The 23,705-nt window shown below is 54.9% G+C and overlaps 1 protein-coding gene across 1 annotated transcript in view; it reads left to right on the plus strand.

The window, feature by feature from the left end:
- Nucleotides 1-23,705, plus strand: part of JPH2 (junctophilin 2) — a 36,238-nt gene that overhangs the window by 6,949 nt on the left and 5,584 nt on the right. The window contains exons 2-4 of the mRNA XM_009282226.1: nucleotides 2,844-3,627; nucleotides 19,846-19,964; nucleotides 23,629-23,705. Of these exons, the coding sequence (XP_009280501.1) occupies nucleotides 2,844-3,627; nucleotides 19,846-19,964; nucleotides 23,629-23,705 (980 nt within the window). The remainder of the gene's footprint in view (nucleotides 1-2,843; nucleotides 3,628-19,845; nucleotides 19,965-23,628) is intronic.

A 23,705-nucleotide genomic window follows, 5' to 3' on the forward strand; every position in this document is an offset into this window, starting at 1 on the left:
TGCTCCAGGGGTGGTTTATGGCTCTGCCCTGGCACGAAGCCTCAGCCAGGCACTGAATTGCAGCATGACAGGGACGCTGCAGTGCTCACTGAGCCCCACGTCGGTTGGGCAGCCACGGGCAGCGTGGTGTGTCAGTGCCCTTCGTTAAGCCAGATGCGTTTGGCAGGTTTGGTCACACCACGTGCCGGAGGGATAATGTTGCTTGTCCCGTACGGGCTGAAATCAGGCAGCCAAGGCCAGCCTGAAGAGCTGGTGTGAAACCTCGTGTTGAGGGCAGGCATGCGTGCCCCCAAGAAGCCGCACCCCAATCTCTGCTCCCTGAAGACCCGCTATGCCACGTGGCTTTTCCCATCCAGGTGGCCCTGGTGCCGCTCAGGGATGGAGGGGGCTGGGGACTTGCTGGAGAGCAGCGGCTGCTCCAACCTGGCCTCCAAAGAGTAGCTCAGCCCCCCTAAACCTGCGATCCTTTTCCAGAGTTCCTCTTCCAGGGGGTTAATGCGGCGGCACTATCAGCTGCAGACTGCTATGTGCGAGGCTGCCCTGTCCTAGGAGGAGGTCTCCAATGTCACCCCGATCGTGCGTCAGCCCTGCTTGCTGGCTGGGCGGGCAGGGATGGAGCACCGACTTCACCGGCTCTCGGTGGGGATGGACATCAGGGCACTACGGGGGTCTCTGTGACTTCATTTTGTGCTAGGAAGACTTATCACCATTTTATGGAGAGGGATTTGGGAGCACGGCAGGGTGAGAAGCTCACCCAGATGCCTGGACATCTTGAACGATGGTCCTTGGCTCCCAGCTCATGCCCAAACCCCTAACCCACAATGCCCCCCTTATTTTTCCTAACAGAGCTTCAAGCTCTGCCAAGAAACTGGGCAATGGCCCCTTGCTCTGGCAGACTGCTCCCTGTGCCTGCCACAGCTCGCAGATGCTCTGCACTACCTGAACCCTTACTTTTTTTGGTAGGGGAGGCCAACTGTTGCAGAGAGCCCGAAATCCCGTGTACCATGGGGTGGGCAGGGGCTGGCGGGGGGCAGCTCACCCTGGGGCAGCAGCTGCTGCTGGCTCAGGCACTTCTTGTCTTTCCTGGCCCCCGGCGCTGTAAGTTAACACCCTACAGGCGGGTCCAAAGAGGATTTCAACGAAACATGAAGCTTGGGAGGAGAGATTATGCTGCAGAAGTGGCCTGAGAGACTGTAAAATATGCACTCCCGCAATCTCCAAAGAAGGAACTGGATTTACTCCCTGGGGAGCAGGGTCATCCCTGGTCTCAGTAACGGTGTCTGAGGGGGGAGATGAATGCCTTGAAGATAGGTCACCCCCTTCTGTCTCAGCTTGGCCCTGCTGAGCCTCCCCGGGACCCTAGGAGTGCTTTCTTTCCCAAAATTTGGTGCCTCCTGGTAGGTCACTGCTTAATGAAAACCAGGTTTAGGACAGATGCCTGTGAAAATGCCCCCAGCATGGCTGGCCCTTCGCTTGCATGAAGCACCACCTGGGAGAGTAAAGGAGTGGGGTGGCCTTTCCAAGGCCGTTTGTGCTCCCCCAGCACCCTCTGCCTGCACCCCTGCACGCTGGGAAGGAGGGCTGCCAGTGGCTTCTGCCCCGCAGGCTGCTGGTTTGGGATGAGGTGGCCTGTTCTAGGTCCTGTAACGCCGGGAGCAGAGCTGCATGCTGCTTTTGTTTTGGGTGGTTTGTTGGTTTCTGAGGCAATTGTGTCTACAGAGCGAGGAGAGCTGGGCTCCCATCCCGCAGGACTCAGTGGGGATGTGCTGACCCTCGCAGCCCACTGTGCTGGCGTCTGAGTGTGGGTACTGTAGGCGAAGGCTGCCCCACCAGCCCTCCTGCCCTTCCTAGGAGCCCTTCTTGCAGGGGGCTTTGATGCTACTACTTTAAGTCTCTTGACATCCTGGTGAGAAAAATCAGAGCGGTGGTCTCCAGTTCACTCTTCTGGAGCCTGCAAAGGTGCAGACCCAGAAGGGGCCTGGAGAGGAGCGATGTGCTTTTCCCAGTCCTTCAACATGTCACTGCCAAGGTCCTTCTGGTTCTTAGCAGGGTCTCGTACCCAGGGTGCAGCCCTGGCCATGGTGAGCGTGATCCTCTCTGTGTCCCCCCATCATATGATGCCATATGCTGTCTTGAGCTGGGTCTGGAAGAGCGTGGTAGGGTGGTGTTTTTTGGGGCAGAGCTGGAGGAACCCCGCACAGAGCTGCTCCACTCTTCTCCTCCCTTTTTCGCCCATCTCTTGCTTTGTGCAGTGTGGCACAAGCCTTGGTCTTGGGACCACAGAGAAGCTGTATGTCAGGGCCAAGCAGATGCAGCTGCAGGTACAGGGGCAGCCCGTGCTATGGCCAGGTGCCTGACTTGGGTCTAGAGCCGGTCCTGGCAGCCTGTGAGTGACAAACTGCAGAACAGGCGGAAAGGGACTGTCACCGAGCCAAGGAGAGCTGTGCCACACCAGCTCGTGTGTCCGCTGGGGCTGCTGCCACCTTCTTGGCACAGCCCAAACTCCAGCCCCGTGGGGCTGCCTCCCGCTCCCTGCTCCAGATGCTCCGGACCCCATCCGTTAAGTGGCTTTGGGTTTGCACCAGAGTCCCCTGGTGCCCCAGCCCATTTCCAGTGAGCTGTCACCTGCCAGCAGTGGCTCTTGGCCTTGTGTCCTCTGCCCTCCACTCCCTGGGGACGGCTGCTTTTGCACACGGGTGAGCACTAGCGGAGTCGGGGCTCCTCTCTTTGAGGGAAGGTGGGTACGTCTGCTCTAGGGCAGCACTACCCCGCAGCCCACCTTCCTTTGCTGGCTCACCCAGGAGCGAGCTGCCTTTTCACCCCATCCCTCTTCTCTCCCACAGGCACGTACCAGGGCCAGTTCACCAACGGCATGCGGCACGGCTACGGGGTACGGCAGAGCGTGCCCTACGGCATGGCCTCCGTGGTCCGCTCCCCGCTGCGCACCTCCCTCTCCTCCCTGCGGAGCGAGCACAGCAATGGCACCCTGCCCCAGCAGGACTCCCCCGCTGCCAACCCCGAGAACCTGCCCCTCTCGCCCACCATCACCCGTGGGGGCTTCGCCCTCAGCCTCTACGCGGAGGCGGAGGCCGGCAAGCCCAAAAAGGGGGGGCTCTTCCGCAGGGGCTCCTTGCTGGGGAAGCTGAAGAAGTCTGAGTCCAAGTCATCCCTGGCCAGCCAGAAAAGCCGCGTCAGCTTCCTCAAGAGTGAGAGTGGAATCAGCTCGGCCGCCAGCGACGCCACCTCCACTGTCAGCCTGGGCGAGGGCGCTGAGGGTGAGGAGTACCCCCCCTTTGAGTCCGACATCGATGCCACCACCACAGAGACCTACATGGGCGAGTGGAAGAACGACAAGCGTGCCGGCTTTGGTGTCAGCGAGCGCTCCAGCGGGCTGAAGTATGAGGGCGAGTGGCTGGACAACCTGCGGCACGGCTACGGCTGCACCACGCTGCCCGATGGCAAGAAGGAGGAGGGCAAGTACCGCCACAATGTCCTCGTCAAGGGCATGAAGAAGCGTGTGATACCCCTCAAGAGCGCCAAGATCCGGCAGAAGGTGGACAGGAGCGTGGAGGGCGCTCAGAGGGCCGCGGCCATCGCCCGGCAGAAGTCAGAGATCGCAGCATCCAGGTAGGTGCTCAGGGCTCCAACATGCAGGTCCCCATGGTGGTGGTGGTCCCCATCCCACGTGTCCCTCTGGAGCTGTACTGCGTGCCTCCTCACCGCACACCAGCGGTGGGGTCAAACGTGTCTCCCTGCAATTTCTATTTAATTCTTTGTAGTAGATGCTGGCGAATTGGGGCTGAGGGCCCTCGTGGCAGCCCGGGGGTGTTTGGGACCTGTCTTCCTCATGCCTCCTCTCCTGTCCCCCTGCAGCCCTGGTCCAGGAGGGAGCTGCTGGACAGGGCCTGGCACTGGCCCTGGCACTCAGCGGGATGGGGAGCAGGAGTTGGTGGGATGGGGAGCACCCTGGTGCCGTGCCAGGCCACTGGAGCTGCTGGGCGTCATTGATGGGGCGGGATGAGAAATAGTGGGGTTTGGCTATGGTAAATCCAACAGGCTCCTGAGCAGCCAGCAGGACGTGTCCCAGATGAATTGGGTCCGCAGCAGAGCGTGGCTCGGCCCTGGAGACCCCAGTGTGGCTCTGCAGGGAGTTTATGGGATGCATTAGGGTTGTTGCTTAATTTTAGCAGCTCAGTGTAATGGGCTCTCTGGGAAGAGCACTGCTCTGCTGGGATGCTGTGAACCAGGAGGGAGGACCTATGGCGGATACCAAACCAAGGAGGGGGCTGCCTCGGGGAGTCCCGTCTCCCCCCAGGACCCAGTTGCCCTCAGCCAGGTTTTGAGTGTTTCTGCCACGAGAGAGGTGGTGGCCAGAGCCAGGGCAGATGACTGAGCCCACGGTGGATGGCGGAGCCTGATCCCATGGCACACAGCCATGTCCCGCAGCCTGGGATGCTTTAGGGTGCTGGGAAAGGAGGAACCAGGGAGGGCTCAGCTGGGTTTGTCTCCTTTTTTCCCCCCAGTTTGTCCTGGCCAGACCCTGGGGGTGGGAAGTGGGCTGCAGCAGCCAGCAGCGAGCGGCAGCGTGCCTGGGGATGCGTGTGCAGGGGCGTGCAAGGGAGGATCGTGCAAGGGGCTGCTGTGAGCACGTGGCAGTCTCTCGTCACACAGTTGTCCCTTGTGCCAGAAGACATGCGGGCACTGCGTTGCCCCTACACCGCCTGGTATGTTGGGACCCGACAGGTGGGCTCCGCTCAGAATTAGCTGCGTTAGAAATTAGCAGGAAAGGAAAGTGCTAATTGCTCTGTCATCCCTCCTGCGATGGAGGAGGGAGGAGATAAAAGAGGGACTCCAGGGTCTGCCTGGGAAGGGCAGGGGAAAACCACCTTCTCCTGCTCGCGTCCCTGCCTGCATCTGAGCTGTGCCAGCAGTGCGCCTCTGCTCCCACAGCATTCTTGCCGGTCTTGGAGCCGGCCTGGCAGAGACCAGGGCTCAGGCAGGGTCAGAGCCTTTGCTCCTTTCCTCTTCCTCAGGGAAACGTGGTTACGAAAGATCTCGAGGTTTCATCTTGCCTCTCCATCAAAACCTCGCCCCCTCGCAGGCTTTGCTTAGCTGCTGGGCAGTGGGTAGGACTCCATGGCTGTCCTGCTTTGCTCCTTTTTAGTGCTGTTTAATTATCAGTGTTCCTTCATTACCAAGCAGAGATGGGAAATGATGGCGGCAGGGAGGGCGCCTGCTCCCAAACCCCATCCCTCCCCTCCAAGAAACCCTGGCTTTACTCTCCTGGCGGCTGTTTCTGCTCCAAAGTTTTGCGGAGAACGTGATTGTTTTTTTAGCAAAACCCAGTTGCCTCGGAGACCAACGGAGAAAAACCAGCAGGATTGCCAGTGAAACGATGTGCAGGGCCAGCTAGGATAAAAATAACAGGCTGGGGCAGCATGGGGCCCACCGGATCCTCCCGGCAGGGCAGGCTCAGCCTGACACTGGCTTCGCCGTGCCCAGGAGAAGTGTGCGGCTGCAGTGCTGGGTGCCTGTAAATAAGGAGGCTGGAGCTGTAAAAGCTGCTTCCCGACAGCTCGGCCAGTTTACGCAAGCCTCTTTTTATTATATACTATTTACACTTTGGATCAAAAGTGGCTCTGCAGTGTTTTCCATGAGGGGCTGGAATGCGCCTGCTACCCTGACGGGGGACTGCGTCCCTCCCCAGCACGGCTGGGGAATAATTTCCTATTAAGGAAACCTCGGAGCTGGAGGAAGTAAGACGTTAAAGCCGGTTTCCTCCAGGGAGTCCTCCCCTAGCATACCCTGCGATAGTGTGGTGGTTGTGGCAGGGGAAGAAAACACCGCTTTCCCCAGCAGTGTGATGCCCCTGGTCCCATTCCTGCGGTGCTGCCTGCAGCTGAGCTGGACCCACTGCAAGAAGAGAATTCGGGCTCCTCCGTCCCATAAACTATAACTCACCGTTTCCACCAGTGTTTATTCCTGGCATGTGTTGCTCTGGGCAGAGCCACTCTCTCTACCTGCTGCCTTTTGAAAATCTGAGTCGTGCTCTCCTTCCTCCTCCTTTCAGCTCAGTTTTGGGGTCGAGAGTAAATATAGATAATTTTGCCTCGAGAGGGTCCTTAGGTTAAACCCCAGCTCTGCCACCAACTTTCTCTTTGGCCTTGAACCTTGCCTCAGTTTCCACACCCAGGACAGAGAGTAATTGCAGACAGGTTGTGAAAATCGATTATTATAGATTATAAAAGGGCTGTACTGTCATTAGCATTGCCCTAGCTCGTAACTGCGAGGTGGAGTTTTCTAGATGGAGCATTAATATTTTTCCTCAGATGGCAGTGTGTACCTTACCCAAAGAAATGTCTTTGAGGCTACATGAATCCTTTTTTGGGGGAAGATGTGACATATCTGTATGTAAGATTATTGCTAGGAACTAATTAGCAGGACACAGCAGCCGGGCTGTGCAGACGTCCGACTACCTCTGCGTACCTGTGCTGTTCTGCATGGTTGTTTGAGTTTCATTTGCTTCTGGCACCTGGGGGAGCCCCTTGCAGAGCTAAACCATGGTGATATCCAGCCTTCCACTGTCTGGGGGTAAAACGTCAGGAGAAGACCAGATTTTACTCTTTTGCACCATAAAAGGCTCTTTAAAGCATAGATATCCTGAGGAAAACAAGCCGAAGCGCTGGAAGCTGCCTCGGCCAGTTGCACCGCAGGAATCCCAGGCACGTGCCCGAGCTCTGGGGGTGCGCGGGCAGGCGGCTACCAGCAGTGCCGATGCGTGTCCTGCCTGTGATCTGCCCTGCGGAGGTGGGCGGGAGAGCGGTGACGGTCGGGGACAATGGTCAGCCACAGACAGCAAACCTTCCTTATCCCGCACTCTGCTCCGAGGGCATCTGAGGCACCAGGCTGCTTTGCAGCTCCTGCCCCGTCTGCCTGTTCAGCCTGGGCGTTCCAGCCGGCGCCGTGGGCAGTGCCAGCTATTGCCTGCCCCGCTGCCTGTCCTGCCCGCGTGGTGCTGCCCTGGCCTCCTTGGCTCCCTCCCGAATCCTCCCGGGTCGGCAATCCAGCTGCTTTCCCCATTGTGCAAGTGGCTGAGGACAGAGCTGGCATTGCCTAGCCACCAGCTGAGGGAACAGCAATTTTTTTTAATTTTTTTCATTATTTTAGTGAAAATCATTTGCCATGGGGGTCACGCTGTCCTGAACAGCCCATCCCAGCTCAGCCAGCAGCCCCCTCACCCCAGGCAAAGCCCCTTGGCGCTGCTCAGACATCGGGCAGAAACCCGGGGCATGTCTGTCGGCAGCACTGGGGATCAGCTGATGGGATAGAGCTAATGGACGTTAAGGTATGAGGAATCCTCCCCCAGACTGCTGTCACTTGGGAGAAAAGTCATCCTGGAGTGCAGCCTCTGCGGCAGCCAGTGGAATCAGCTTTACTCCTGCCCAGGGGTAACCACAGGTGGACGTGGGGGTTACCAGGTGCCGTATGATGTCCGTTAACAGTGCCCGGTACTGCTGGTGCCCCGGGACTTCCTTGCTGTGATCCCAAGGGATTCCCATTGGAGCTGGAACGCAGCTGTTCCCGCAGTGCCAGGTGAAGGCACCCGCCGTGTCCCTCCAGCCTTCCCCTTTCCCACCCTCCGCCCTGTCTGGGCGTTCCTTCAAAAAAAATGTCGGGGTGGGTGGGAAAGTCAGTGAGGTCCTGGGATCGCAGCCGGGATGTCATCTCCCGGTGCGTAAGTAAAGAAGCTGGCTGGAGGACGGCCAGCAGGTCTGTCCCCTGCCAGCCCCCACGAGGAGGGGACAGCCGCCACCAAGCCATGAGTGAGCCAGTTAAAAGCCATCCGGAGGTGTGTAACAGCTGCCCTGGAGTTTTCTGGGCATGTGGGTTGGTGCCGAACAGGGTGCTCTGCACCCTTGGGTGCTTGGGGAGCTGCAGCACCCAGGGGGCTGCCTGTGCAGTATGTGCTCCGGTGTCACATGGGGAGGATGGTCCCACTGAAAGCAGGGAGAAGGAGCGTGGAAGTGGTCAGCTTTCATCTCTTCAGAACAGATTAAAATAAAATAAAAAACAAGAGGAAGGGCAGGACCAGCTGCAGGGGGAACCTTTGATTTTTTTTTTTTTTTTTTTTTTGGAATGCTGTACGCTCAGTAGCCGGGCAGCTCACACAGGGGATTTCCTTCTCACTGGCTCTTTTGGGGGACAAAATGAGTGTAAATACTGCAAATCCCACTGCAACAGTGTCTGCCGTGGTCTGCCTCTGCACGGGGTTGTGATTCCCAGTGGCTTGGACCAAAATCAGTGGAGGGACTTGGCTGTGCGTCCTGCAAGGCATGGGTCTGGCCACACTCTGAGATCATTTGATGGTCATTATGTCCTGTTAGCAAAACCTCAGCTGTATCTGCGCGTTACATCCTGTTAGCAAAACCTCAGCTGTATCTGCCAGATGTCACAGGATCAATAGGAAAGCAAGGCACAAGGGGCAGTAATGGCTTCTGTGCTTCACCTGTTTGTCTTCAGATACTGGCCCTGAAGCCCCTGTGCAGCTGGGGTGTTTTATGCCTGGAGAGTACAACTAAAAATGAATAAATTTTGCATTTATTTTTGGTTTTAATGTAATATCTATAGAGGTCCTGCAATACTGCTGCTTTTATAGATATCTGTAAGAATTTCTAAACTGCATTCTGAAATGTTAGGCATTAATTTCTGTTAATGTAGGGTTTACTCATTACAGTGAGCCTGGGCTGTTAAAGCGTCACAGAGCTGCAGTGAGCGCTTGGCGTCAGAAATCACATCTGTGCGGCTTCCGTGGCAGAGACGTGTGGGCATCGTTCATGGTGTGAGCTGTTGCCTGGTTTTGAAGCTTAAGTTGTTTTTCTGTCCGTACCCATGTCTTTGGGGCACGTCTTAGCTCTCCCTTCAAATAACAAGAGTGCTTGGCGGCTCCCGTATCGCCTTCCGAACCTCCCCTGCCCGGCCGCATTCCCGGCAGCGCTGCTGCTGTCTCCCTGCGCTCAGCGTTTCCAGCCTGTGTGGCCAGGCGGCAGTGAGCGTCTCCTCGGGGAACGCGGGTGTGTGGTGCAAATGACGTCCTGAAATCGCTGGAGTCAGCAGAGCCTCCTGACTAAATAAGGGCAGGTAGAGCAGGGCTTTATCAGCGTTGCCTGAGTGTGACAGCTGGGAGCCGAGGCCCGCGGCAGCCCACGCCGCTGGAGCTCGTCCGCACGCTTACACCGATAAGGTGCTTTATTTGGCACGACTCTGCCCCAGCAAGCTCCTGCCCTCCCTCCCCGACGCTCTCAGGGGTTTATGCTGACGGCGGGGAAGGTGGGCAACCAAAGCGATGTCTTCCCGATGCACCTCTTTGGTGAGGCACGGCATGTGTCCAGGGCAGAGCTGGGCTGGTCCGATGGCCATGGTGGTCTCAGCTGTCCTGGGGCTGACAGCATAGCTTGGCTTCCCCGAGGCTGGGGAGTTCACACCTGGGATTTTCGGGTCTGTTGAACCCCCATGTTCAGACTCAGGGTTTGCTCTGAAAGAGTCTTAGGATTTTTTAAAATACCCTTTGCTTTCTGCCTTTCTCAGGCTTTTAGCCAGAGGCAGAGGTGTTAGATGCATCAGGAGCCTGGTGCGTTTCCAGACCTTTAGGTCCGAGGCCAGAGGGCGGGATGCTCATGACCACCCTGCGAGAGCAGGCAGCAGTGGTTCAAGGCAGTCCCTGCCAGGTGGGCTCCTTGCTCAGGAGAGCAGCTGATCCTCCTCTGCTGTCCCAGCTTCATGACCTCTTTGCACCAGGACTGCACACACCGTGTGATGGATGGGTGTGTAACGAGGAGGCAGCAGCGGGCAGGAGATGGGCAGAGCTTGTCCTTCCCCCGGGTGGGATACTGGCTGCAACTCACCTCTGAGCGGGAGCTGCCAGGGAGAGGCACGGGAGTCAGGAGCAGCATTTCTGCAGCTGTAAGATCAGACACCGAAGATGCTGCAGCCTGACCTCTCAGGAGGCTTAAAAGATAGGTTGGTGCAGGTGAAGGGGGGGCAGGACTGCCCCGGCTTTGTTAAAATCCCCCAAGGGGTACAGGAGGATGCCATGTCCCTGGCGGGGCTCATGCTGAGCAAGGTGCCCACCGCACCTGGAGGCAGTCGAGCGGCAGGAGCCAAGGGCAGGTTCTTGACTGAGGGCAGGTCCTTGATGGCCAGGTATTCTGGCTGCCCCACAGCCCCCATAGTGGGAATAAGCATCTCACTGCTGCCACAGGCAGGAACGAGCCAGCGTGCACGTGGGCAGGGAGAAAGGAGGGCAGCCACGCGGCTCCTGCCATAGCTGGGTGCCAGGACACTGGTGCCAGGACACAGTGGTGAGGGGATGCTCCTTGGTCCTGCTCTCCCAACAGACGTTTCTCACAGAGCTCAGTGTGTTTATAAAGAGGACAATCTTGTTTCATTCACTCTCAGTTAATAGAAACCCAGTTGCTGGCATCTATTTCCATACCAACCGAAGCCTGGAGCTGGACTCTCCCACTTTCTGTGTGGCGCTAGTGCCAGCAGCACTTGCTCCTTCCCATGAAACCAGGCAAATAAAGACCTTTTCCCCTTGCAGCTCCTGAGCAGGCGTGACCTCCTCCGTGTGGCTTATCAGCACAAACTGAGGTCAGTGTCCAGGATCACCGTCCCCACGGATGGTTAGGGGGAACCTGCCTGGCCCATGCCACCACAACCATCCGTGGGGACGGTGAGGGGGAACCTGCCTGGCCCATGCCACCACGGCCAGGACCACTTCAGCTTGGGTTTCCCTCAAAGCTCTTGGAGCCAGAACACCACAGGCTGCCTTATGTCATGGCATTGCATTGTTACCACGCGTGGTTTGGTTAGGAGGAATACTTCCACCCAAGCCTCCTCGCACACTGCATTGGGAGCTCGAGGACTTTGTGACACTCACCTCTTGGAGATGGGGACACACAGCTCCTGTCCCAGAGCCAAGACTTGGTCTCTGCAGCCTCGTGATCTGGGCTGAACAGGGCTGGTTTGGCCTTGGTTGGGCTGGTTTTTTTGGTTTTGCTGCCCCAGAGCAGCCGTCCCCAGCTCTGTAGAAGTATTGCCTGTTTCAAACTGCTGCCTGACCCTCGTATCACCTCCCTTGTCCCACCCCAAAAGACCTTTGGGCTCACCCCTGCTTCTAGCTCACTCTTGCCATGCTGGGCAGGGAGCAGGCTGCACTGTTTGGGTGAGCCCCTCTCCGTTCCTGGTCCCATGCGGCCATGGGGACAGCGAGCTGCGGGGCTTGGGTCCGGTGCCGGGATCAGACACCTGCCCCAGTTGCGGGACCCCCACGATGTGTCCCCCCCGTGTGCGGGGCTCAGCGGGCTGGAGGGGTTCAGTGCCATGGAATGAGTGATGGTGTGATGCCTTCACCCCTTTCTTTCAGCTCTTTCCCGGAACAGCCTCGTCCCCAGCCCAGGCTGGCTGCAGCTCCAGCACTGACACATTTTTGGCCCACTGTGCTTGTTACGCTGAGATGCGTTTTGACTCCAGAGGGGGGTGCGCATGGCTTTATCTGTTTTCCACCCGCCTCGCATGAATTTTCTTAGGCACTTTCATGCCCTATTAGGGTAAGAGGGAGCGTGCACTTTCAGTAGCTCCAAGGAGAAAGCATCTGTTGGGCAGCAGACTGCTTTCTCCAGGGCTTCCCGGGTCTTTGGGGTTGAAGCAAGCGGGGCTGTGGCTTGCAGGGATCCCCTCAAGAGGAGCAGAGTTGGGATGGCAGGACGTCAGTCCCAGCGATGGGTACGGCTCAGATAGCTGGCCAGGCAGGGAAAGTGGAATTAATGGGCTGTTCAGTCTGACCTTGAGGGAAATCCTTATCTCAACAGCTTACAAACACAGAAAGGGAAAAATGAAGTGTGACTTTAATCTGCAAAATGACTGTGGAAAATGGTAACTTCTCGTTCAACTGATCTGCTGCCGGGCAGAGCAGGAAGGCTTTGACTCCCATCCAGATGCTCGAAATCAGCTGGCAGGGAACTGGGCTTTAAAATAATCTGATTCAATCAGGCTTTGCTCAGAGGTTATCATCATTTCAGTGGAATGTGAAATAGACTTATATCAAAAACTAAAAAGTATTTAAGTAAAATGTCCAATTTAAATATCAAACCTGAGATACAGAAACCCTCCCTCCTCCTGGAGGAGGTGCATTTTTTTCAGCTTATCCTGGTGCTGAGCCAGAGCCTGTTGGCTTTCTGAGTCCAAGTTTTTGTCGTTTTGCTCCTGCGAGGCCTGCTGAGCCTTCAGCGAGCACCGGGAGGGACCTGGTGTCCCGTCCACCTGGGTGCCCTCAGCAGCCTTGGGTGCAGGCATGGGGGATGTGGGTGCTGCAGCCCGGCAGTGGGGTGGCAGCCCTCACAGCTCCCTCTCTTGTTTCTCCTAGACTTCAAATCTGTGAATGTCAACTCAAGAGACCTATAGGGCTGGGAGAAAAATGCTTCTGCCTTAAATTTTGATGAATAATTGGGCTTCTGACCAAACGCAATATTTTAAGAAATCTGCCTGCTTTCATTTCCTCAAAAAAAAAAAAAAAATCCTGCTTTTCTTTTTTGACTGGGGGGAAAAAAAGGCAAAACAGATACTGCAGTTCCTCACTCTCTTGGTTTGGATTGCTGAAATCTGAAAAACACTCGAGTTAGAAGTTGCTAAAACTTTTCATTGAAAAAAAACAATCTTATAGAGAAAACACACTCTTTCTGACCCATTTTAGCACTGGCGGAGCTGGCAATTGGGTAAAACACACTCGGCTTGTGAATGCTTTCCGTTTGGCAGAGCTTGGGGCTGGGCAGGAGCTCATGGGTCAGGCTGGGCTCCCTCGAAACAAATGACTGCTGCAGCCCTGATGTTTTCTTGGAAGTGGGAATTCATTCCCCTGGGCAGGGCAGGGCAGGGCAGGGAGCAGCCCCTGCCTGCTCAGTGCAGGTACAGGCAGGGAGGCAGGAGCACACGGGGGACGAAAGGCTGGAAGACCTTGATTGTATATGTGCTGTAAAGATGTTTTGATGCACTTATCAGTGGGATAACCTGGCTGCTTTGATCTTGCAGTGGTAGCTAATTAAATAAGGGTCTGCAGAGCATTAGCTGAGCCCCTTTGGTAATGGTGTGGTGGAAGCTGGAACAAATCAGGGGCATTTGTGCATAGTCCCAAGGCTGTGCTGCTCTGGGAGACTCGCTTCCCCGGGCTCTGCTTCATCTGCACCCAGGGCAGCACAGAGGAGAGTGGACCTGAAAACCAGGGGGAGGAGGAGGGAGTCCAGTGGGCAGCTGCAAATCCCCCCTTTTTCTCCCCAAAGATATCTCCGTGGGTGCTCTCATGAGCTGCTCCCAGCCTGCCTGGCTCCGGCAGGGCGAGGAGCTTCCCGTCCTGCCTGTCTGGGGCCAATGCAGTGGTCCCGGGGCCATGCTGCCGTACCGGTGACCAGCAGCCCTTTTTGCTGGCAGGCCCTGGCTTGCACCGCTCCATTTAGAATGGGCTCTGGGCAGCTGCTGGCTGGCATCCGAGGGCTGCAGGGGAAATGGAGAGCAGCTGCAGTCTGTGCCGGCCCCGCTGGCTTGTCACAGCCCATGGGCTCCCGTGCGGGCTGACACGGCCAAGCCCTGCCGGCTAGCTGCCCACCCAGCCCCGCTCAGCTCACGGGGCAATCAGGGCGGCAAAGATTAATTGAGCAAATCTCCCGTACGCAGGGCTGGGGTGCGTAGGTTGTCATCTTATTGAAGACAGCTGCAGATCTGTCTGCTGTAAGATTAATATCACTTTAACTGTTCCGAGGGGAAGTATCCCTTGGTGAAAGATGCAAGTGGCTCTGAGCTATTTAGAGCTGAGGATAACATTTCGGTATTTTAAAAATTCACCAAGTAATCATAAAGGCTAATGCTTGCTGAGCTCATTAGGTGGCAGGGAGCTCTGCCAGGCCTGTGCTCCTGAAGCACTGCACAGAAAAGGATGCTTTTCTCCTGGCTGAATGGCCTGTTCGTGCCCTTTCTGTGGAAGGAAGGAGAAAAGGTCCAACATATCCAGCTAAGCAGCCTAGGCATGTAGAGTGCTATGACTTCTGTGTAAGTGCTGGTACCATGAGTGAAAAGCCTGGGGCATCTCGTCAGCTGGCTGCAAGGGAAGGGAGGCTGGAGGGCAGAGCTGTTCTGCAAGGTCAGGACGGCTTCTCTTTTTGGATTTCTTTTACAGTGGTATGGAGGTGTTTCCTTTAGGAGGCAGTTTGTGCTGATTTGTGCTTAATTCATTATTTAGATCACACCTTGCAGGTGCAGAGTCCATAATATAAACCAGCAAAGACTCACGCACCCCAGGGATGTCAGAGTCTAACTTGAGTGGGTACGTGCACATGAGTGATGGAGCAAAAAGAGCAAAAGGAGGGTGAAAGGTACAGCTGGCTCTCAGGGCAGGACACCCGTGGGGTGGGACACACAGATGGGTTTGACTGTGGGCAGGGAAAGTGGCACAAGAGATGGACGGAAAAGGGATGTTCAGTTGCCTGGGCTGGTTACAGGCAAATGAGGGCAGCAGAGCTTTGCTGGTATCTGCATGCACACGGAGGCAGAGGGAGAGGCACAAAGGAGATGGACTGGGACTGAGCAGGAAGAAGGGGGTGCTCCAACTATAGAGGTGTCACAAGTCCAAAGACAGTATGGAAAACGGAGAAGCCGGAAAGTGTCTGTCCTGGTCAGGTCATAGAATCATAGAATGGGTTGGGTTGGAAGGGCCCTTTAAAGGTCATCTAGTCCACCCCCCAACACAGGTTGGTCAGGTCTGTGTGTCCTTGCCCTTCGTGATGTGAATGCAGAAGGGACCGTGTTGCCATCAGCAAAAGCACTTCTGCAGCTTTCCCTGTATCCCTTCTGAGTGCTGCAAACATTCCTGCCAAGACAAACCGTTATCTCAAGTTTCTTCAGAAGGACAAAATGATTCCTGCTGGTTGCTGGAGCAGGGATTTGGCTGGGCGTGGAAAAGCCAGTTTCCAGGAGAGGGGAGTTTAGCAGAAGTCTCCCTTCTTAGAGCTGACTGATAAATTAAATTTGCTTAATGGCCTTTTTGGCAGCTCATGATATGAAGAACGGCAAGAAAAAGGTGTTCAGTTGGTCCTTGCTCAGGGTTTGCTGAATCGATGGGAGAAGGGAGACCCTGGAGAAAGAAGGACGGTGCTGGACAGGTCTGTCTTTCCCTTAATAAGCAAATGTGCAATAGCTTGGGCAGAGAGCTGAGCTCTTTCCCTATTTCTAGCAGCAAGGTCATCACTGCACCTGCAGGCGCCCCAGCCCCGTCTGTTATTTGCAGTATTCTCTGCTAATTCCAATCTCATTTACAGTCTAATCCAATGTGGATGTGCAAAACAGCATAAACTGTCCAAAGAGGCGGGCATGCTGGCTTGGCTTTGAGTCTCACCTGTTAGCGTGGTGCTCAGCTGCGGCTCGTGTATCCACAGAGGATTTTAGTAGCAGTTGGAGGAATGATTCGGGCAGTGTTTCTGGGAGACGGCCAGAATGGCCAGGAGTGGTGCTCTGTCCCCACACTAGTACATAAACAATTAGAGCATTAGAGCTGTGCCAGAGGAGCAAATAAAACAGCAGATGCATTTAACCCTCCCTCTCCCACCCATCCAGCCAGGGTATGAAGCCTCCTTGCCCGGGGCTGCCCCAGAGCAGCCGCCGCGACCCAGCCGGTGCTGCTGGGTGGCAGTGGGGCTGGGACGGGGGCTGCAGGCATTGCCCACATACCTCCCCTCGGCTCAGCACGGGGCTGCTGCTCCTCCTTGCAAAGAATTCACCGGAGCTATTTTTAACGGCGCTGCCTGGGGAGATGGCTCAGAGTGAAACTGGGAAGCGCTCATCCCGGGGCGGTACTGCCTCGCTTGGGAAGGGGAGCACCGGTGTTGGTTTGCAAAGGCCCCTCTTTGTGTTTATTGCCCCCAGTTGGAGGTGTTTAATGTTCATGGCTCAATTTCCATCGCTGCCTTGAAAAGGGGCTTTTGAATTCTGCTGCTGGGTGCTGTAAAATCTGTGGGCCTCTGTTTCAGTTTCACCCTGACCTCCTCCGTCTCCAGACTTTCTCCTTTGCTGGTTTTTGCACGGGTTGCTTTTCTGCAGAGGCGCTGGGAGCTGACAGCACAACCAGCAGTAAATAAAAAAGTGTGGCCCCGATTCAAGTGCTGAAAAGTATCAAATTTATATGCATATAATAAAAGGCCGGCATTTTCCTTTTTGCAAAAGCTGATTCTGGTTTTTGAGCAGATCTTAAAATTGGAAGAAATTTTTCCTCCTATATGTTTCATGTCTAAGGTTCGAAGATCACCTTCCTGCCTCCCTCAAACCTGCCTGAGCTTTTTTTTTTTTTTTTTAACTGCTTGTGCCCGAAAAAATCGTTTCTCCTCTTTTTCATATTAATCTTTTCCCCCCAGTCATGTTTTTTCTTTTTTTTTTTTTTTTTAACTGCTGTGCCCAGCAGACCCCAGGCCATGGGCTGGGAGAGGCTTTTGTGCTGTGGGTTGCATGCGCTGGGCTCTCCCAGGGCTGCTTTACAGTCAGGGCCAAGTTTTTCTCTGCGTTGAGCTCCCAGGCACTGTCAGCCATGCAGATAAATAATAAATTCAGAAATACTCTAGGCAAGTTAGATGTTATTGTTATGGCTGGGCGCTTTCCTCCAGGCTGTGCTTTGTCACGGTGTTACTAAACCCTCAGCGCGGCTTTTTGGAGGGCTGCGTGCAGCAGTGTCTTCTCTTCGTGCCCCGGGGATGCGCGGCACAGCCGGGGGAGATGTACTTAAAACACCATGCCGTGTCTCCATAAGCCAGATTTTCATCACCTGGCTGCTGCTGTAATAAATGATCTCAGTGACGGAGGGACCCAGCACAGGGCCAGGCTGCTGGGGGAGAGCAGTGCTCTGCCTTGTGCCACGGCCTCCCTGGGACACCAGGGCCAACACGTGGTGTGCCGGAGCTGCCAGATTTGAAGCTGCAGCTGTGTTGATCTTAGTCCCCCCAAATCAAACACTTCTGGGTGACTTTGCAAGCAGGGGGACAGGAGCAGAGGTTGGGCGTGTCTCGCCGAACGAGGGAGCCGGGCAAAGCTGCCGTGCAGCTCCCCTCCCCAGGGCAGTGGGGGATCCCAAAGTCGTGTCGCTCAGCTTGCTGTCACAGCCCTGTGTGTGGAGCTCTGGAACTGCCCCATGGCCTCCCTGGCCTCACGCCCCTCTGCGCCCAGGAGGGCTCGTCGCAGAGCCCTGCTAGCCTTGGGGCCGTGGTGGCTCACAGCGATGGCTCAGCCCAGCTGGCTCAGCTCCCCACCACCCGCAGCATCCTCTCTGCAGCCCAGGTTGGGGTCTTCCTGGCCTTGCCATCTCTTTACCCGCAGGAACTGCAGTACCCAAGCCCCATGCAGCAGCCAGGTAGCATCCAGCAGCTTCTCTGGAGGAAAGGAAATCTCCAGCAGGAGAAGAGCGTAATTGGGAGCTGCCTTGTCACCTCCAACACCCCCAGGCTGTTCCCTTGTGTTGGCCCCAGATGCTGGGGGAGAGCCGAGCGTGCAGGAGCTATCTGCACCCATTTGGTAACACATCAGCATGAGTCCAGCTTTGTCCTTATTAGCGGAGGGAACAGACCCTGCATCCAGTCCACTTCCAGACTGCTTTTTTGGGAGTCACCTTTAGGAAGGCATCCACCTGCTTGCCAGGAGCTGCCTGCTGCTCCCCCAGCTGGGGCCAGCTGGCTGGTTATCTGGCTGGGAAGTGGCCGGGATAGCCTCTGCCTGGCTCAGCGAGCGGCTGAAAGGGAGGATTTTATCTCTGTATGGTGAATCCCATCCTCCGAGAGCAGCAGGACAAAGCCAGGGGTCAGAGCACGTCCTGCCAGGGTGAAGAGCTGCAAGCTTCTTCCCAGGGCAGGCTGTGTGCTCCACGTGCAGCGCACCCAGCCCACTCTGATCCCCCAGGCATGGAGAGCACAGAAACATCCCCCTTGGCCCCTGCCAGATTATAGTGGAATTAATCACGCTGATTATATGCTACCAAAAAAGGAGGTGCTTTCTCTGTTCAGAGCTGCCTCAGACCTGCTTGCGAGCAGCAGCTTAAAATTGCTGTTTTCTGCCTCATCATGTCTTGTTTCTGGGTTTTTCAGGAGATTTTGGATAAAAAAACAGGAATGACAGCAATCCCAGGCAGCTCAGCCTGCAGTGAAAGTGGGGAGATAATGTGTGAGTGTGGGCAGGGAGGTGAATCATGGCTCCAGCAGAGCGGGATGTCATCCCAGGGAGAGACTGGCTGAGCCACAGCAGCTCCACACCCTCTTCTCTATCGCAGGGCCCTGAACAGCGTTTTCGGCTCCCTGTCAAGTCACACTATTGCCTGTATCAGTTGGGATTAATGCCCTACATTTAGTTCTTTCCCCACAGCTACTCAAAACGGGGGGGTGGTGGGTGTATGTATGTGTGTATATATATATCTTCTACCTTCTAAGGGTACAGAACAGCATTTCTATCACCTTTTCATTGCACCTGTTGAGTATTCAGACTAAAGCTAGTCCTGTCTGTATACTGCATCTCAGTTTAATGGGAAAGAATTAATCTTGATTTCATGACTGACAGTCCAAAAATTCCTCTGGAGCATTTTCACTGCAGGGATGAGAACTGCATCTTTCCTCATTTTTTGTCCTAAAACACGACCAGATACCAACCTGAGTCTGAAAAGGGCTCATCAGACACCCTAAGTCCCCATTAAAGGTTGTAATTTGTAGTGAATTGGTGTTTAAGGGCTGCTAACTGCGTATCGAACTGTGCACACAAAAATATGTGGTTTTGCATTTGCAGCCAGTGTATGCTCCATTACGTGCAGCAAGGGAGATATGGGGAGCCTCAGCAAACATGGTAGTAAGAGCATGGGGAAAGCAGCTCTCTGTAAGCCCCGGGTGGAACAAAGCAGCTGAATATACGGTACTTCACCCTCCCTTATTTTTAAGGTGCGATTTTGCTATTTGAAGTCAGCTCCTTCCCAGACCACGAGCAGCTGGGCTGTAAAGCCAGCCCTGCTTTTAGCATAAAGATCACAGGGCCCCGAGCACGAGGCACGCGAGGAATATGACAGCTGGCCAGCGAAATAACTCTGATAGCCCTATAGCCCTATGGAGCAAGGTGGAGATGTGCTGGGAAAGAGTGGAGAGGACTCGGGGAGCCAAGCTGAGAGGGATGCAATAGTTCTGCCTTTCCTGGCACCGGTGAGAGCAGCCCCCTGGGCTGCGGTGAGTAAAGGAGCCCCTTGGACAATGTGTGTTGTTTGCTGGAGAGCTACAGGAGAGACATTTGGGGTAAAACGTGTCCAGTGTGCTGGGCAGGGGCACGCTGCCTCTGGCGAGGTGCAGCGGCTCAGGGCTGGTGACAGTACAGCGGTATTCAGCCATCACGTTATTGTTCCCTTGTGTTCCAAAGATGCCTGCGGTGATGCTTTAGGCATTCCTCTGAGCTAGGTTTTCAGTGCTTCGCAACATGGCGGCAAGCCCATTTTGCAGCACCTGCTGCCTCGCTGCAACAGGTGAACATGCTCGTGTTTGCAAATACACCCGCCCTGTTCCCTTGTGTGGCTACGTGCAACCTTCACACCTTAGCCTTAAGCATCTGTGCCCCTTACTTGTTGAAAATCTGGTCTTTTCTCCTCGAGTGTGGGGTTTTTGGGTCAAGTGGGCAAGCGCTGAGTGCTGTTATGCCAGATGGGCTGATTTGATTTTGTTGCTGGACAGGGTCCACTGCTCGAACTGGGACAATCCTGGCTCAGACGGTGCTCACTGTTGTCCCCTCTTCTCTCCGCAGGACGGCTCATGCCAAAGCCAAGGCTGAAGGGTCTGAGCAGGCAGCTCAGGCAGCTAACAACGAATCAGGCATAGCCAGAATGATGGCCAGGGAGCTCTCCCCGGACTTCTACCAGCCAGGTAGGACCAGAGGCATCTTCTAAGAGGGATTCTGCAACTTCCTTGGGGAATCTGTTCAAATGCTTCAACCGCTTTATAACTCCACAAGTTGCCTTCCTGTTTATCCTAAATCCTCTTTCGTGCAAGTTCAGCCAGCCCCCTGCCCTGGATGATTTGCTGTCCTCCTTGCACCACTGTTTTACCTGCTGGAATATGTTACCGTAGCCTGGAGGAAAAGTCCACAGTCCCTCAACTTCCCCTCGTGTTTCTCCATGCGGAAGCGCTCCCAGCACCAGGCAGGGCAGGCAGCGAGCTCAGGTCTATTTGCAGCGCTCCTGTAGATATATCCCTCGTAGCTTTTTCTTGGAACAGCTTTGCACATTGACTCACAAGCCCATATCCTGTGGGGCCCCACTCCGCACCAGGGTATGATCAGACTCGGCTAATTAGGGGCTGTAATATCCTATAAGAAAGTTACTAATGCAAAATACTACTTCCCTGATTCCCTATTTATTTGTTAGCATCACTGCTGATTATTTGGCTGGGAAAACACTTGGGAGGTTCCTTCTGTGAGACCAAGCACTGAGGATTAGTAGATAGGAAGTGTAATATTAGAAGCAGCATTGTGAATGCCATTACCTTTCTCTAGACCGAGTTAGCTAGAGATATATTCTTCCTGGAAAGCTTTCCTTTCCAGAGAGGGAAGGTAATAACAGAGCAGAAAAAAGGATCTGAGTGCCTCCATTTTTATCTTGTCTTTCTTATTATCCGCCTTTGTTACCTGGAACAAGTGCCTTGTGGCTGCTGAGGCAGGATCACAAGGGACCATCACAGCAGCAAAACCGGCAGTAGAAGCCAAAGGTTGACTCCTGCTCAGCAAAACCTGCTGCTTGCTCCTGCTCTGGTTTCAGTGCCTCCGGGTGTCCGGTACTACACCCCGGCACAGGGCACGCAGTGGGAAAGGGGAACAACTCACACCTGGCGCTTGGCCGGGGAGAGTCATGCTGACAGATTTGCCTAAATTCCCCGTACTCCCACCTTGCCCTGCACCTACTAGCTGGGGAGACGCTGTGCTGAAGGGCTGCCCGTTCCTCCCCACCACCCAGCAAGGCCCATCGGAGCTGGCTTTGAGTGGGGAAACACCACAGCGGCCGGGCATGGGCGTGAGCCAGCGTGTGGCACTTCATTTAACAATAGCTAAATGTCGCTTGATCCTGACATAAGCCCCCCAGCTGCCACTCACAGCTCCACATTTACCCTTTGCACACTGGGGTATTTATAGCACAGAGGTGAAGGAAACTGGAATTCCCGATGGGAGGTTTTTGACATCTAGCTAGATTATTTTTTCCACCCATGGCAATTGAATGAGACAATTGAAACAGTCTCTGCAAAATGCCTGAAGCAGCCTGGCCTCTGCTCCTGTCTCCTCGGGTGCTGAATCCTCTCGCCGCTTTTATGTAGGGCTTCGCTTGGGTCCTGGCCACTCTCAGTGGCCTTGTAAGCTGCTGATGCATGTTTTTCTTCTATGATTCTTTTAAACCTCTAAATTCCCTAAGTGCACAACAAGGGGAAATGTCTCTTCTTGCACAGCTGCACCATCCAGGAACAAACAGACAAAAGTCCACCCTTGGGTTTTGCTAGGAGTCAGAGCTGCTGGTCACACAGCCAGGAGAGCCTGGCAGTGTTCGGCAGCTGTGTTTCCCCCTGCTATCCCGGCAGATAGACCCTGCTATGTCTGGCACAGGGCAATCCTGCTCAGCAAGCCTCATATCTCTAATAAGTATTGAGCCCTGGGTTTCATTTAGGATATCAACACTAATAGCTTAGAGGAGAGGGATGTAAGCCAAAGCCTTTGCTGAAATGTCGTGCTGGGAGGTGCAGGTGGGAAGGTGAGGAGGATCAGAGCTGTGCGGTGCCCTCCAGGCAGTTGGAGGTTTTTTGGTGTGAATTATTCAGGAGGAGAAGAAAGCAGCAGGAGAGAGTGAGAAGCCTGGAGCTGCAGGCAGCCTATTTTGAGGAGTCTGAACAACTGTTGAAACGGCTTCCAAATAATCCACTTGCAGCCAGAAATAAACGGCCCTGAATGGGTCACCTGCTGATTGACAGGAGTGTGCAGGCAGGGCAGAGCAGCTAAAATCAGTGCCCTCTTTCTCCCCACCGCCCCCTTCAAGCGGAGACATTGCCTGCATGGGCAGGAGGTAGCAGCGTGCAAATCACACCGCTGATTTATTAGAGGGAAAGGAGCACCAATCCCAATTTCCTGACCAGGCTCAAGTCTGCATCAGTCCTTGGGGTGGAGGAGATGAGGGGAGGAACCGTGAGGCAGCCGGGGATGGCGCGGCTCCAGGGTCTGTGCCATTCAGGAGCACAGAGCAAGCCCTGTACGTTTGCACCCCTCAGCATCACTTGGATTCAGCAGAATGAGGCCAAAGCCACTTTCAAAAGCAGGTGCTTTGCTTTCAAACAAGCTGCTTTGTGACCTCGCGCTGCCCATAAGGAGCATGCTCTTCTTGTTCTCACTTGCTATGAGCATCGCGGTGATGTGCACGGACCCCTGTCCCAGCGCGGGTCCCAGCATGCAGAGCACTGTGCACGGTTGTTATTCCAAAAGATATTCCCAGTTGTTCAGTGGTGGATTTTGCTCAGCCAGCTGCCCAGCACGATGGATATCTTCGGTGTCAGGCTCTGGCTGACTTCCCCAGACCCTAGCTGGGCTGCAATTTGCTTTGCAGACATGGCCTAGGGTTAACAAGAAGTAAAGATTTAATAATAGGTGAATAATTGAAGTGAGGGCAACGTTGCTAAGAGCTGACAAGTCAGTGTGGGAGATGAGGCCGGAACGAAAGTCGAAGCCCTGAGTCACCTTGTGTGGTGGTGCCAGGTAATTTTGCTGCTGTTGCGGGGCTCAGTGCAGAGAGGAGGGCTGTGAAACTGCCAGCCCTGCTCCATGCATGAGAAACGTGTTTTTCCCATCGTGAGGGATGACAGGTAGGTCATTTGGGGATACCTGCCTTTCCCGAGGAGACTGGGCATGCCCCGTATCACTTGTGAAGTTGCCACGCTATTAGACACCAAAGAAGCCACATGGAAGAGTTTCCCAGCCGTTAAAAAAAAAAACAAAAACTTGGGTGGGAGCTGGATCCTCTTTAGCCCCAGGATAACCCATCTGTATGACTGCAAAAAGCTGGGCTGCAGATTTTCACTGTTTCTTCACCCTCATCTGGAGCTCCCCGCCTGCTGCTTTGGCTCTTCCCAGCCAAATTTTTCCCAGGGGAAAATGTCGGACAGGGAAGAAAAAGCTGAGTGGGGTTTCTTTTTTACCTGTTACTTTTACTCTTTTGCAGCAGGGGCACCCCATGAGCTAAACTGTGGTATCGAATCACCAGCTGATTTCCCAGGTTTAAAATACAGAAATTCAGTTTTGCTGTTAGCAAATACAGCTGTTAGCACGCTGTGGGGCTCAGAGCCTCCGGCTGCTCCTGGAGGAAATCCCTCCTGGAAGCAGGCTCTGGTTTGGGAGCATCTCCTCTCCCAGCCTCCAGCCTGGACCCTCTCGCAGTCGTCCCCAAACCCGTTGGGGCTGTGGACATGGCTGTCAAAGGTGCAATGGTGGCGTGGAGCTGGGGTGGCCTGCCATCCCTCCGGCCCCCGGGGAAGCTCCTCACACCAACCCCTCTCTCCACAGGCCCCGAGTACCAGAAGCGGAAGCTGCTGCAGGAGATCATGGAGAACACAGTGCACGCTGTCAACATGGAGGAGGAG

Source organism: Aptenodytes forsteri, unplaced genomic scaffold, assembly GCF_000699145.1.
Source record: "Aptenodytes forsteri isolate BGI_AS27 unplaced genomic scaffold, ASM69914v1 Scaffold149, whole genome shotgun sequence".
In the NCBI taxonomy this organism is placed as follows: Eukaryota; Metazoa; Chordata; class Aves; order Sphenisciformes; family Spheniscidae; genus Aptenodytes; species Aptenodytes forsteri.